The sequence below is a fragment of the Ostrea edulis genome, chromosome 3 (assembly GCF_947568905.1).
Source record: "Ostrea edulis chromosome 3, xbOstEdul1.1, whole genome shotgun sequence".
NCBI classification, from domain to species: Eukaryota; Metazoa; Mollusca; class Bivalvia; order Ostreida; family Ostreidae; genus Ostrea; species Ostrea edulis.
This window is the reverse complement of record NC_079166.1, coordinates 11,152,233-11,164,893: the sequence shown is the minus strand read 5'-3', so window position 1 is coordinate 11,164,893 and position 12,661 is coordinate 11,152,233. Positions and strand designations below refer to the sequence as shown.

General features: G+C 37.3%; 1 protein-coding gene across 1 annotated transcript; it reads right to left on the bottom strand.

Moving 5' to 3' along the window:
- Positions 1–4,738: 4,738 nt before the first annotated feature.
- Positions 4,739–7,323, bottom strand: LOC125677189 (potassium voltage-gated channel protein egl-36-like). The gene is made up of 2 exons (XM_048915184.2): positions 6,705–7,323; positions 4,739–6,031 (listed from the first exon to the last, which is right to left on the bottom strand). The coding sequence occupies exons 1-2, from the start codon at positions 7,188–7,190 to the stop codon at positions 5,192–5,194; spliced, it is 1,326 nt and encodes a 441-aa protein (XP_048771141.2). The 5' UTR covers positions 7,191–7,323; the 3' UTR covers positions 4,739–5,191.
- Positions 7,324–12,661: the final 5,338 nt, after the last annotated feature.

Sequence of the window (12,661 nt, the reverse complement as noted above, 5' to 3'; positions counted from 1 at the left end):
TTGAATGTTTTTTTTATTTATCTCGTTTGAGAAAGTTAATGTAAAGAGTACTAGAATTCTAAACAGTATGCAGGAATATGTCAAACCATCTCAATTATTTAGCAATATTTAAAACAAGATATTTATGAGAGAGAAAAAATTCATGCTTTGGCCTTCAACTCGACATTTAAATATATCGACGACGTGTTGTCTATCGAATGTCGATTCGATATATCCCTGTGTTGTGCAGAGTCCCCGTCTTCTCTATTAGCAATAATAACTTTCATTCATATGTCGATTCGATATATCTCTGTAAACTCGAAATAAAAGACACCACACAGTCCTCCACTTCTGCTTCATACTTAGATATTTTATTGAACATAGATATCGGTGACAAACTAATAACTCAACTTTATGATAAGCGGGATAATTTCAGCTGTTCCATCGTCAACTTCCCATATCTATGTAGCAATATTCCATTATCGTCTGCCTATGGTGCTTTTATCTCTTTACTAATTCGATACGCAAGAGTGATCAAATTTTAAACCGAGGTAAGCTACTGACAAACAAGTTACAGGGGTTTGAACAGTCTCGTTTAAAATAGCAAATTCTATGATCGTTATAAAGATCTAGTTTTACCCATATAACCTATCATTGGGCCATATGCTGTTGGTGTGTTTCATTCTGATTGTTGGGCCGTTTTTGGCACATTGATTTTGACTACGGACTACTCCATTGACCTGATCAAGACATACATGTAGGGATCACGGTAGATGTGACCGGTCGACAGGGGATACTTACTCCTCCTAAGCATCTGATCCCATTTCTGGTATGTCCAGGGATTCGTGTTTGTCCAACTCTTTATTTTGTATTCCTTGTGGAGTTATGAGATTGATCACTGTTCGTTAGATTCGCCTTTCATTTAGTATACAGAAAAAGTACTATTCATCTAACCTTTTCTATTGAATATGCAATATCCCTCTTTTCACCGATTGTTGGGATGTTGGTGTCATGAAATACACAAACTGGTCGCGGTAGCTCAGAGGTAGAGCGTTCGCATTGTAACCGGAAGGTCGCGAGTTCAAGCTCCGCTCGTTCGATGACATCCTCAAACCTAATATGTAAACATACGTAGTGATTCCTTCGCCACGCGCTTGACATTTAAAAGTGAGAATCACGAGTCTTTCGGATATGAACATAAGAATGGAGTTCCTGTGTCGCGGCAGGAGTTGGCATGTTAAAGATCTCCCTCTGATTCGGCCCTGAGCGATAAGCATAGGTCTACATTTGTGGTACTTCACCTACATCTGGTAACATCTCAATATAAGTGAAAAATTCTCGACGGGACGTAAAACAAGCAACAGAATGCAGAACATTAATACCATTATAAAACAAACAACATAATGCAGAACATTAATACCATTATAAAGCAAGCAACAGAATGCAGAACATTAATACCATTATAAAGCAAGCAACAGAATGCAGAACATTAATACCATTATAAAACAAACAACAGAATGCTGAACATTAATACCATTATAAAACAAACAACAGAATGCAGAACATTAATACCATTATAAAACAAACAACAGAATGCAGAACATTAATACCATTATAAAACAGGCAATAGAATGCAGAACATTAATACCATTATAAAACAAACAACAGAATGCAGAACATTAATACCATTATAAAACAAACAACAGAATGCAGAACATTAATACCATTATAAAAGAAACAACAGAATGCAGAACATTAATACCATTATAAAACAATCAACAGAATGCAGAACATTAATACCATTATAAAACAATCAACAGAATGCAGAACATAAATACCATTATAAAACAAGCAACAGAATGCAGAACATTAATACCATTATAAAACAAACAACAGAATGCAGAACATTAATACCATTATAAAAGAAACAACAGAATGCAGAACATTAATACCATTATAAAACAAACAACAGAATGCAGAACATTAATACCATTATAAAGCAAGCAACAGAATGCAGAACATTAATACCATTATAAAACAAACAACAGAATGCAGAACATAAATACCATTATAAAACAAGCAACAGAATGCAGAACATTAATACCATTATAAAACAAACAACAGAATGCAGAACATTAATACCATTATAAAACAAACAACAGAATACAGAACATTAATACCATTATAAAACAAACAACAGAATGCAGAACATTAATACCATTATAAAACAAGCAACAGAATGCAGAACATTAATACCATTATAAAACAAGCAACAGAATGCAGAACATTAATACCATTATAAATGACTAAAAATGGTCTACTTCTTAATGGACTAAAACAACACACCACTCCTTACAAGGAAACGAAGTGCATGATATGTTAGCTGCAGGAGAGGTTAGCCGCAGGAAAGGCTAGCTGCAGTAGAGGTTAACTGTATAAGAGGTTAACTGCATGAGAGGTTAACTGCATGATATGTTAACTGCAGGAGAGGTTAACTGCATGAAAGGTTAGCTGCATGAGAGGTTAACTGCATGAGAGGTTAGCTGCATGATATGTTAACTGCAGGAGAGGTTAGCTGCAGGAGAGGTAAACTGTATGAGAGGTTAACTGCTTGAAATGTTAACTGCATGAGAGGTTAACTGCATGAGAGGTTAACTGCATGAGTGGTTAACTACATGAGAGGTTAACTGCATGAGAGGTTAACTGCATGAGAGGTTAACTGTATGAGAGGTTAACTGCATGAGAGGTTAACTGTATGAGATGTTAACTGCAGGGGAGGTTAACTGCATGAGAGGTTAGCTGCATGAGAGGTTAACTGCAGGAGAGATTAACTGCATGAGAGGTTAACTACATGAGAGGTTAACTGCATGAGGGGTTAGCTGTAGGAGAGGTTAGCTGCAGGAGATGTTAGCTGCATGAGAGGTTAACTGCAGGAGATGTTAGCTGCAGGAGAGGTTTGCTGTATGAGAGGTTAGCTGCATAAGAGGTTAACTACATGAGAGGTTAGCTGCAGGAGAGGTTAACTCCAGGAGAGGTTAACTGCATGAGAGGTTAGCTGTATGATGAGAGGTTAACTACATGAGAGGTTAGCTGTATGATGAGAGGTTAACTACATGAGAGGTTAGCTGTAGGAGATGTTAACTGCAGGAGAGGTTAACTGCATGAGAAGTTAGATGCAGGAGAGGTTAACTGCAGGAGAGGTTAGCCGTATGAGAGGTTAGCTGCATGGATGTAACTCCCTAAAATGGTCATGTCTACTTTTTTTGAAGCAGCGAGTTTACGGTTTGCATGTGTCAAATGCTGTCTGACGTGTTTCATACCGATTGTTAAGCCGTTCTTGGCACACTGATTTTGACTGCGGATAACTCCATTTACCTGATCAGGATATAGGGCTCACGGCGGGTGTGACCGGTCAACAGGGGATGCTTACTCCTCCTAGGCACCTGATCCCACCTCTGGTGTGTCCAGGGGTCCGTGTTTGCCCAACTATCTATTTTGTATTGCTTGTAGGAGTTATGAGATTGATCACTGTTCGTTATCTTCACCTTGCATGTGGCAATAAAGGGGCATGGGCACGATTTGTGGTGAAAATGTTAAGATTTTATTTTTACATTTTTATTGTTTACAATGCCCAACTAAAGTATTTCTAATGGTCAACCAAAAGGATTTCAGTTGTCGAGTTACAAGCGAGACACAGCAATCAAAATACTTTGTTATATAAACAAGGCTCGTGTCATGTTTTTGTTTACATATAGATATAGAATAAGATGCTTAAAAGAAAATGAGATGTGCCAATCACTGAAAACTATTTGATTGTGTTCAGAATTAACTTGTAAATTGAAGAAATGTGCTTTAAACAAACTTATACTAGTTTATTTAACCTATGTATTGCTTGTAGGAGTTATGAGATTGACCACTGTTCGTTATCTTCACCTTTCATGTAAACAAAAAATATGACACGGGCCTTGTTTACATAACAAATAATTGTGAGCTCTGTATCTCCCTTGTACCTCGACAACTGACATTCAAATGTTTGCTGACCATTACAAATAGCTTAGTTAAGCATTGTAAACAATAAAAATGGAAAATTATAATCTGAAAATCTTCCTCTCAAATCGTGTTCATGCCCCATTAAGAAATATGTGGCGGCATGTCTTGACGTAAGTGTAGTGGGAAAAGGTGCACGAATACAACGACACGAGACCTCTATCGTGCGCAGAAAAGTTGCGCTGTGAATAAGTTTTCATAATTATGGAAAGGACCTGTAGCTCTCGGATATACTCCATATTTTTCCTTGTGAGCAATAACGATGTTTTGTCCTCTGATTGTTGTCTTAACCTTTTTAAAAATTCCTTTTCCATTTTATTCCATCTTTAAATATTTCTACTTTTACCAGTCAGTAGCCTCCGTCTCCAGGGTGACAATTCTGCCACGTTAGGGTGTGCACAAGTTAAACATTAATATAAAACCCAGTATCTACAGTTAAAAAGAACAGTATAAGATTTGCCTAATGTCTTTGAAGCCGAGCCTTGAAGGAATCAAGACTTGGCGCCAGCACATTTGTGGTGGGCAAGATATTCCATTCTTTGATGGTACGTGGATACAAAGATTCTTTCCTGCCTGTGGTTCTATATAATGAAATCCGCATGGCTTGACTGTCACTATTTCTTGTTGTTGTTAGGTTAAATATATAAGATATACACATGTAGTTTAAATATATAGCCAAGCAAACATATCTACCTGTATATTGGATAGACAATGGATTAGAAATATGGTCTGAATTATTTGTTAGAATCCACTGTATATACATAACATGGACATTCATGGCTTGTAGATTAAATAGAAGTCCGGTCTTATATATTTGGTAATATTTACATTCCAATATTTTAACCTTTGATATCATTACAAATACATATACTGCATTTTACGATGAATTTATACTGGCATTTGAGTAAGGAAGATACAAAGCCTGTATCCCTGGAATACAAAGCACACTCCACCTCTTAGTAGTCCCTTCTGATGCTTCTGAATAATCAATGTGACGTCATAATTACATGTACAAATAATTATGAGAGTCAAGAATTCTGATTCGCATCTGCGCGAGACGTAATAAACCATTCCCACAAAACAAAGGAGCGATATCAATTTTTTAAACCACATACATGCGAAATCCTAGTCTTGTAAGCGAATAGGTGATATTTCCAGCGGTCGGTTATCTGAAAACGCATTGTGCATTGGCATTTCCTTTGTACTTTTTCTGGGCTTCAGTGTATTTCTTTTTGTAAGTATAACAGTTGTAAAAAGTACTGAAATTGGACGATAAGGCAGCAATGGGCATCGCAATCAGTAGCAGACCGAACAGAGCCGTCAGAGATGCCATGATATATCCAAAGGGAGACTTTGGGTAGTGATCGCCATACCCCACTGTTGTTATGGTAACGACTGCCCACCAGATGCTGATAAAGACGTTAGGAAAGGTATCGGCATTGTCGAATTCTGCCCAGAACATGGCCGAACCAAAGATAACAGAGAAAATTGTAAAGACCATGACAAGAAGAGCAATTATTTTCCAACTTTTCTGAACACATAGTTTTAAGATCTTCATTTCTGAAGTAGTTTCAGCTAATCGTAAAAGTTTGAGCAATCGAAAGGAGAATAAAAATCCAATAGCCGTTATTAACATTCCATTATCAATAATGTTTTGAGGATATCTATCTGCACTTATGACGATGAAAGAAGTCGTTGAAGCTATTGACTCTACGATGTTTTGTATGTTCAAAATGAAAGCCTTCTTTTGGTGCGTGATCCCGAATCGTAAACATATGTCCATCAAGAGAACTACGTTAGAAATAACATCTAACGTAATTCGTTCCACAGGAACTGCTGTGGTGAATATCATTGTGTGCTTTGGATTGCTGAAGATGCGGTTGTGAGTGACATTATCTGGTACAACTGGAACGTGCCCTCTTGGTACTCTGAACTCCCTGTGCGTATTCAGCAAGAAACAGGTAACTGTGATGAAGGTACACAGAACCACCAGGAATAACCACACCTTGGAAATAATCGAAAACAATTCATAAAATATCAGGATAATAAACTTTTCTTACTGTTAATAAGGTACACACAGAGGTGGACACTCACTTAAACTGTACATACTGTGCTAAATGTGATTTAAGGAGGAATACTACAAAGAAATGTGATATGGATGACAAGTAGAAGATATGTACAACATATTGTGAAATTGAAAACTTTCAAATTTACTTTATTTAGTACGAAAGTGCATTTAGTGGAAGACAAAGTGATTTTTTTTCAAGATTTGAACCCGCGATCTACAGATCAGCAATCGACACGCAAACTTACTGAGCTACTCAGCTAAACAATTAATTCTAAACGGAATAGACAAATATTGCTGATATTTATATTCCCATCCATGTTTTAAAAGGAAGTCAGCCATTATGACGATGTAATATACCTCCTTGATATTAAACCTATGTAAATGGAATTACAGTTTTTCAATTTGAAACAATGGAATGTGGATAATTGAAAGAAACTTTTTAGATACACATATGCCGATCAGCTGAAAACTATTAAACTGCAATGATGGGGGGATTTAAACCAGTACCTCCTCTTTGAATGGCGCTTGTTCGTGAAGAATGACACGCTGGTTATTTTTAATTTACTCTTGTCAGAGATAAATAGTGTTTGAGTATGTTGAAACTACTGACCTTCCCTAGCAGGCAAGACCCCGGATGTGCTGCTGCCCTATTGAGGGTGTCTCTTATGTTCTGAAATTTACTCCGATCTACTGTCTCTTTTCCCATTGGGGAAATCCCAATACTCAAATGTTCCTCCATGTTTTCGATCGCCTCGTAGCTGGACAAATTGTCGTCGTACAATACTTCAAAGCAACATTTTGGAATGTCGTCCAGGGGGATCATCCAAAACTCCATTTCTTCCCTCGCCTGAACGGCACATATCCCCCTTGGAAGATGAAAAGTTTTACCTGACCAATAATCCAAAACATGGTGGAATATGACAGGGTTTCTGTCTACGAAATAATTCCCTGCTGGCGTTGCCATTGCTTGGCCATCTTTGGTCAGATTGTCCATGAAATCCTTCACTGGTACAGAATTCGTTGTAAATGCAGTACCCCGTAAGGAGATGTTGAAACAATTAGCCATTGTTGTGTCGGTGTTGCAGCCGTAATTCATTTAAAACAGAATTACCATCAGTCACGGGATGTTATACTTAAAAGCATTGACATTGTCATATTTCGAACTGTCTTCAAATAAACTTTTCACTGACAGTGCATTAGATTGCAATGAACGTAACATTAACTATACATCAGAAAATCAATCCTCTCATGATAACGATTAAAAGCGTCTGATTGCTTCTGTCATCATGACATGCTTTTTAGGGGACAAAAATGAAGCAAGTTCTTTGTAATACAGCGTTCGATAATTTGCAATGGATGGAAATAATTCATTGACTGATATAAAAAATAAATCATTTTTTTTTGTTTTATCCTTTTTCCTCCTTGCTCAGTACAGTTTGAATACATGTTTGCTACAGGGTCCAAGATGTTAATTCTGAGATATTATCAATAACATAGAAATACACTGAACCAAAGTGGTAAGTGTTTACCCAGTATGTTTTTAATAGAAGGAATAAATGCAAACCAAATAGAAAGGTTTCATTCACAGCTAATGATAAATGTTGATATAAGATGTTCTGCAAATCTCAGTAAGTATCTGAAAAGACCTCTAAGCAAACATCCTCAGACATGAAATACTCTTAAAATAAAAATCACGAAACATAGTATGTACGGCTTATTTCCACCTCTAGGTCTAATGACAGCACGTGAATAAAATGTACATCTGTCTGTTGCCATACCTGTACAGGCTTTTCTTATTCGTTATATCAAATGTTGCGTAGAGTAGGGATAGTTCTGATATTCTTTTGACCAAATCCCAAATGTGTTCAATGATATTGAAATCCAGAGATTTCGCAGACCAGATCATTAAGCGACCGTTTCCTTCAAGAATCTGTTGGGTTGTAATAACACTATCAGATGGAACGTTGTTCTTTGACAGAATAAGGCCTCTGTTATAGTGTAGTGGTGATATATGGAACATGTAAGAACTGGTCTAAGCATGTCATTTTGATATTTCATTGCGGTAAGACTACCTAAAACACGAATAATGCGAGTTTGCGTGTGCATTGATATCCCTGCCCAGACCATGACTGATTCGTCCATATCTTCAACACCAACAGCACTATGGCGCTCTACTCACTAGCGATACACTCTCCTTCTGCCATCAGAACTCCATAGCTTGATTTTTGTCTCGTCTACAAAGAGGACATTTGCCCAATCAAATCTTAGATGTCTTCGTGCCCACACCAGGTGTGATGTCCAATGTATCGATCTGGATTAGCACTAAACCTCTCCTTGGACGTCTGACACCAAGCCATACCTCTTTAAACCGGTTGTGCACCGTTTGAAGGAATACCAGGCGGAAATACATGTAGGCACCATTCGTTTGTCTTGTCGTTAAAGTACCCGATTTCCATATATTTTGAGGTAACGAGACCTTTAGTTGTGGTACGTGATCTGGGCCTTCGGCCAATATTCAGAACACTTCCTATTTGATTGATCTTTTGTCCAGAGCTTTCGAATTTTTGTAAATTGTCTATGACAGACGTACCACCTGTGTCATAGAAAAAAAATATGTTAAAATAAATTCTGATGAAGTTACAAACTATCGAGGACGAAATGAGTTGTGAATTAAGTTAGTACAACATGCCACAAGGACAATTCACATAACAACATTAACACGGTCCTTGCTCTTTTCGTTTGATTCAAGAGCTTGTTCTGCATATGATCAGTATTTAGATTGAGACAGACTATTGACAAACAAGTTGATGTTACAGGGGTTTCAACAGTCTCGTTTAAGGTAAGCATTTCGCAAATTCTACACTCATTATAAAGATCTAGTTTGCCAATACAACCTACCATTGGGTTAAATACTGTATGACGTGTTTCATACCCATTGTCAGGCCGTTCTTGGCACACTGATTTTGACTACAGATAACTCCATTTACCTGATCAGGATATAGGGCTCACGGCGGGTGTGACCGGTCGACAGGGCCCTGGGGATGCTTACTCCTCCTAGGCACCTGATCCCACCTCTGATATGTCCAGGGGTCCATCTTTTTCCAACTATCTATTTTGTATTGCTAATAGGAGTTATGAGATTGATCATTGTTCTTTATCTTCAACTTTCATCTCCTAATCTGCGTATGGTGTTTAGATATGCATGTCTCCCAACTGATTCAATACATGAGATCATGTCCATTTTGAAACAGACAGGCTACTGAAAACAAATTTTATGTTACATGGGTTTAACATTCTCGTTTAAAGTCAGCATCCCACAAATTTCATGGTCTCTATGATAATTCTATTTGTAAATATTGTAATTTCAATTTTAATTAAAAGATTTACATAGCGCCCTATCAACATTAGTTCTCTAAAGCGCTTTACAAATGTGAGAAAAAAGATAATCTAAAATCGATGTGCACATGCATGTGAATAAAATAATATATGAAATGCATAATAATTATCAAAATATATAGCGCCTAATGTAATGATATAATTTCCCTAATAATATATACAGTCCCTAAAACGTTCTACTTTACCATTTTACCGTTCGCTCACCGTTCGTTCAGCGTGCGTTCACCGTTCGTTCAGCGTGCGTTCACCGTGCGCTCTCTGTTCACAGTTTTGCGTTCAGTGGGCGCTCACCGTTCGTTCACCGTTCACAAAGCGTTCAGCGTGCACTCACCGTTCCTTCATCGTTCAGTCTTTTCATTGTCATTCGGAACACGAAAGTGAAAGGACCAATCGTGATAGCAAGGCGAAAATGAAAATTGAACGTGTGCGTAAGAGTGGAAGGAGACTTTCTTACTATATCAGAAATTTAATTTTGAAGTACAAAAGGTCAGGATTATCCACTGTGAATGCCGAAAGGTTCATTTGAGCTTTTGTTAAAAAAATTCTAAATCAGAGACGAATACAAGAGTTTGTCGTTATGAATTTAACCCAAGTACAAAAAATAAGGCAGTTTCAGGTAATGAAAACCTCTTCCCCTGTGTTGACGATTTAGCCTTTACAAGTTCGGGCAAAAGCACACATTATTATAATTATTTTGTTGAAAAATAAAAACAAACAAACGATGCTACATAATGTACATTGTACCGTATGTACGTGTCAGAATGTCAAATTGATATAGCTATTTTACGCCTATATTCATGAAAGACATTGTCAATAAACTGATATTTACTACTCTTGCCAAATTTGAAACTTTTGTAAAATTTTCCTTAATGCAAAGATGTATTTGTTTATCTGGTACGTTTCTGCATTAGCCTTTAAACATTATACAAATATTGATCGATCTAAATGCAATCTATGGTCACATTAATAATAAAAATAGTAAGTTTTGTACTTGCATGTGCATAAATTCTAGGATTATTTCCTCGGGTCGATGTAGCTGCGACAAATGAATGACACAAAATGTAAGTAGGAATATTTAATACTGTTAGAAGTGTTGAGGTGTTGACACAGTGTATACTGTCCGTATTGTTTGTTTACTGCATCTATCTTGACTCCTTTCGGGGGTGTTTGTTAATTACAGGTATCCCAATTGATCGAGCTCGTAAAGTTTGAAGCCATACATGAACACCTGTAAATTCTGGATGGCACTACACATGTAGACTATAGTGGTTTCCTTTTCATATGCATTGTTTATATATTATACCCATGCATTAAATGTATCTGTACATGTAATACCATACACAATGTACATACAAAATTTGCTTTTGTTTGTGTATGACTGTTGCGTGTATTAATGTACAATTTGCGATAATTTCATGAAATATATACGTGTATACTCGGTACTTATATTGAATATATCCAGAACTGTAAAATATGCTGCATCACGATTCCGGTTTATTTCATTTTTTTTTTAATTGATGAAATATACATGTACATGTATTTTATTACTTGATTATGAAATAAGTAAAATCCCAGGGAAAAATCCGAAACATTCTGAGTAAATAGATCATTTTGCGTTCAGCGTGCGCTCAACGTTCGTTCACCGTTCACCAAATTGCGTTCACCGTTCACTCTGCGTTCGTTCACCGTTCGCTCTGCGTTCGTTCACCGTTCGCTCACCGTGCGTTCACCGTTCGCTCACCGTGCGTTCACCGTTCGCTCACCGTTCAAGTGGGAAAGAAGAACGTTTCAGAGACTGTAAAACAATTTAAAACAACCCTTAGGCATAATTAAATACATAGAAAGGACATAAGTATGATAACGAACTGTAGTTCAAATAGCAACTGAAGGGGTTTTTTTTGGTAAAAAAAAAAATGTAACAGCATTGTAAGAGCTGCAATGTAAGAGCACTGAGTATGTAAAAAAAATAATCACAAAATGAAAGCTAATCTAAAAATATGAGTTTCGAGGTCCGCTTTAAAAGTAGACAGTCAAGTACATTGTCTGAGTTTAAAAGGCAGAGAATTCCAGAAACTCGATGCGGCCTTATCCAAACGTCGGTCCCCATATGTTTTCGTACGTGTCCGAGGTACCTGAAGAAGATGCAGAGATTCAGATCTTACTGATCGTGTAGGATTGCAAATTGTAAGGATATCCTTTATGTAAACTAGAGATAGGTTGTTGAGAGATTTGAAAGCATGAAGAAGGATCTTATATTGAATTCTGTATTCAACTGGGAGCCGGTGAAGATTTATTAGAACAGGAGCAATATGGTCGGATTTTTTTTAGCGTGTTATTAATCTTGCAGCTGTTTTGTGCCCTCTGAAGTTTGCTGGTATGTTGAGAATGAACACCATAACGCAATGCATTTCCATAACCTAATCTGGATGTAACTTACGAGTTTACTAGAGTTTTACATGCGTCATCATTGATAAATGGACGAATACAGTCAATTCTGCAATTGTTCACATATGCAGATCGGGAAATAGAGAGACAGCGTTTTTCCATGATAAGGGATTTGTCAAATAATACGCATATCTTTTTGTTTGTTTTACGAAAGATGAATCGCACAGTCACCAAATTCAAGATCAAAACTGCTCATATGTTTAAGTCTGTGTTTTGGTGTGAAGTTCAGTTTTATCTTCATTGAGTTTGAGGAGGTGGATACTCATCTACATACGTACATGTCTGTCCGATAAACAACTTGAGAGTCTTTGAGACATATCGGTGCAATTGTCACCAGGTTCAACGATGATATAGATCTGGGTGTCATCGGCGTATATATTTTACGTCAGATAATGACATCTGTCTGCATAAAAGGCGAAGATAACGAACAGTGCGTACTTCCCCTAAGGGGTTTGAAAAGAGACAGTGAGACTCGGACCCAGGACTGAGCCTTGCGGTACACCACATTTGAGGGGACAAGCATCGGACAACGATGAACCGACGGCAACACGATGTTATCTATCACTAAGATATATAGCGCTATAAATAGAACTTGTCATCAGGTGAAATGCTGTCTGATGTGTTTCATATCAATTCTTAAGCGGCTCCTCTCATTCTGATTTTGACGACGGATTACTTCGTTTTCCTGATCACGGTAGAGGGCTCCATCATGACGGGTATGACTTG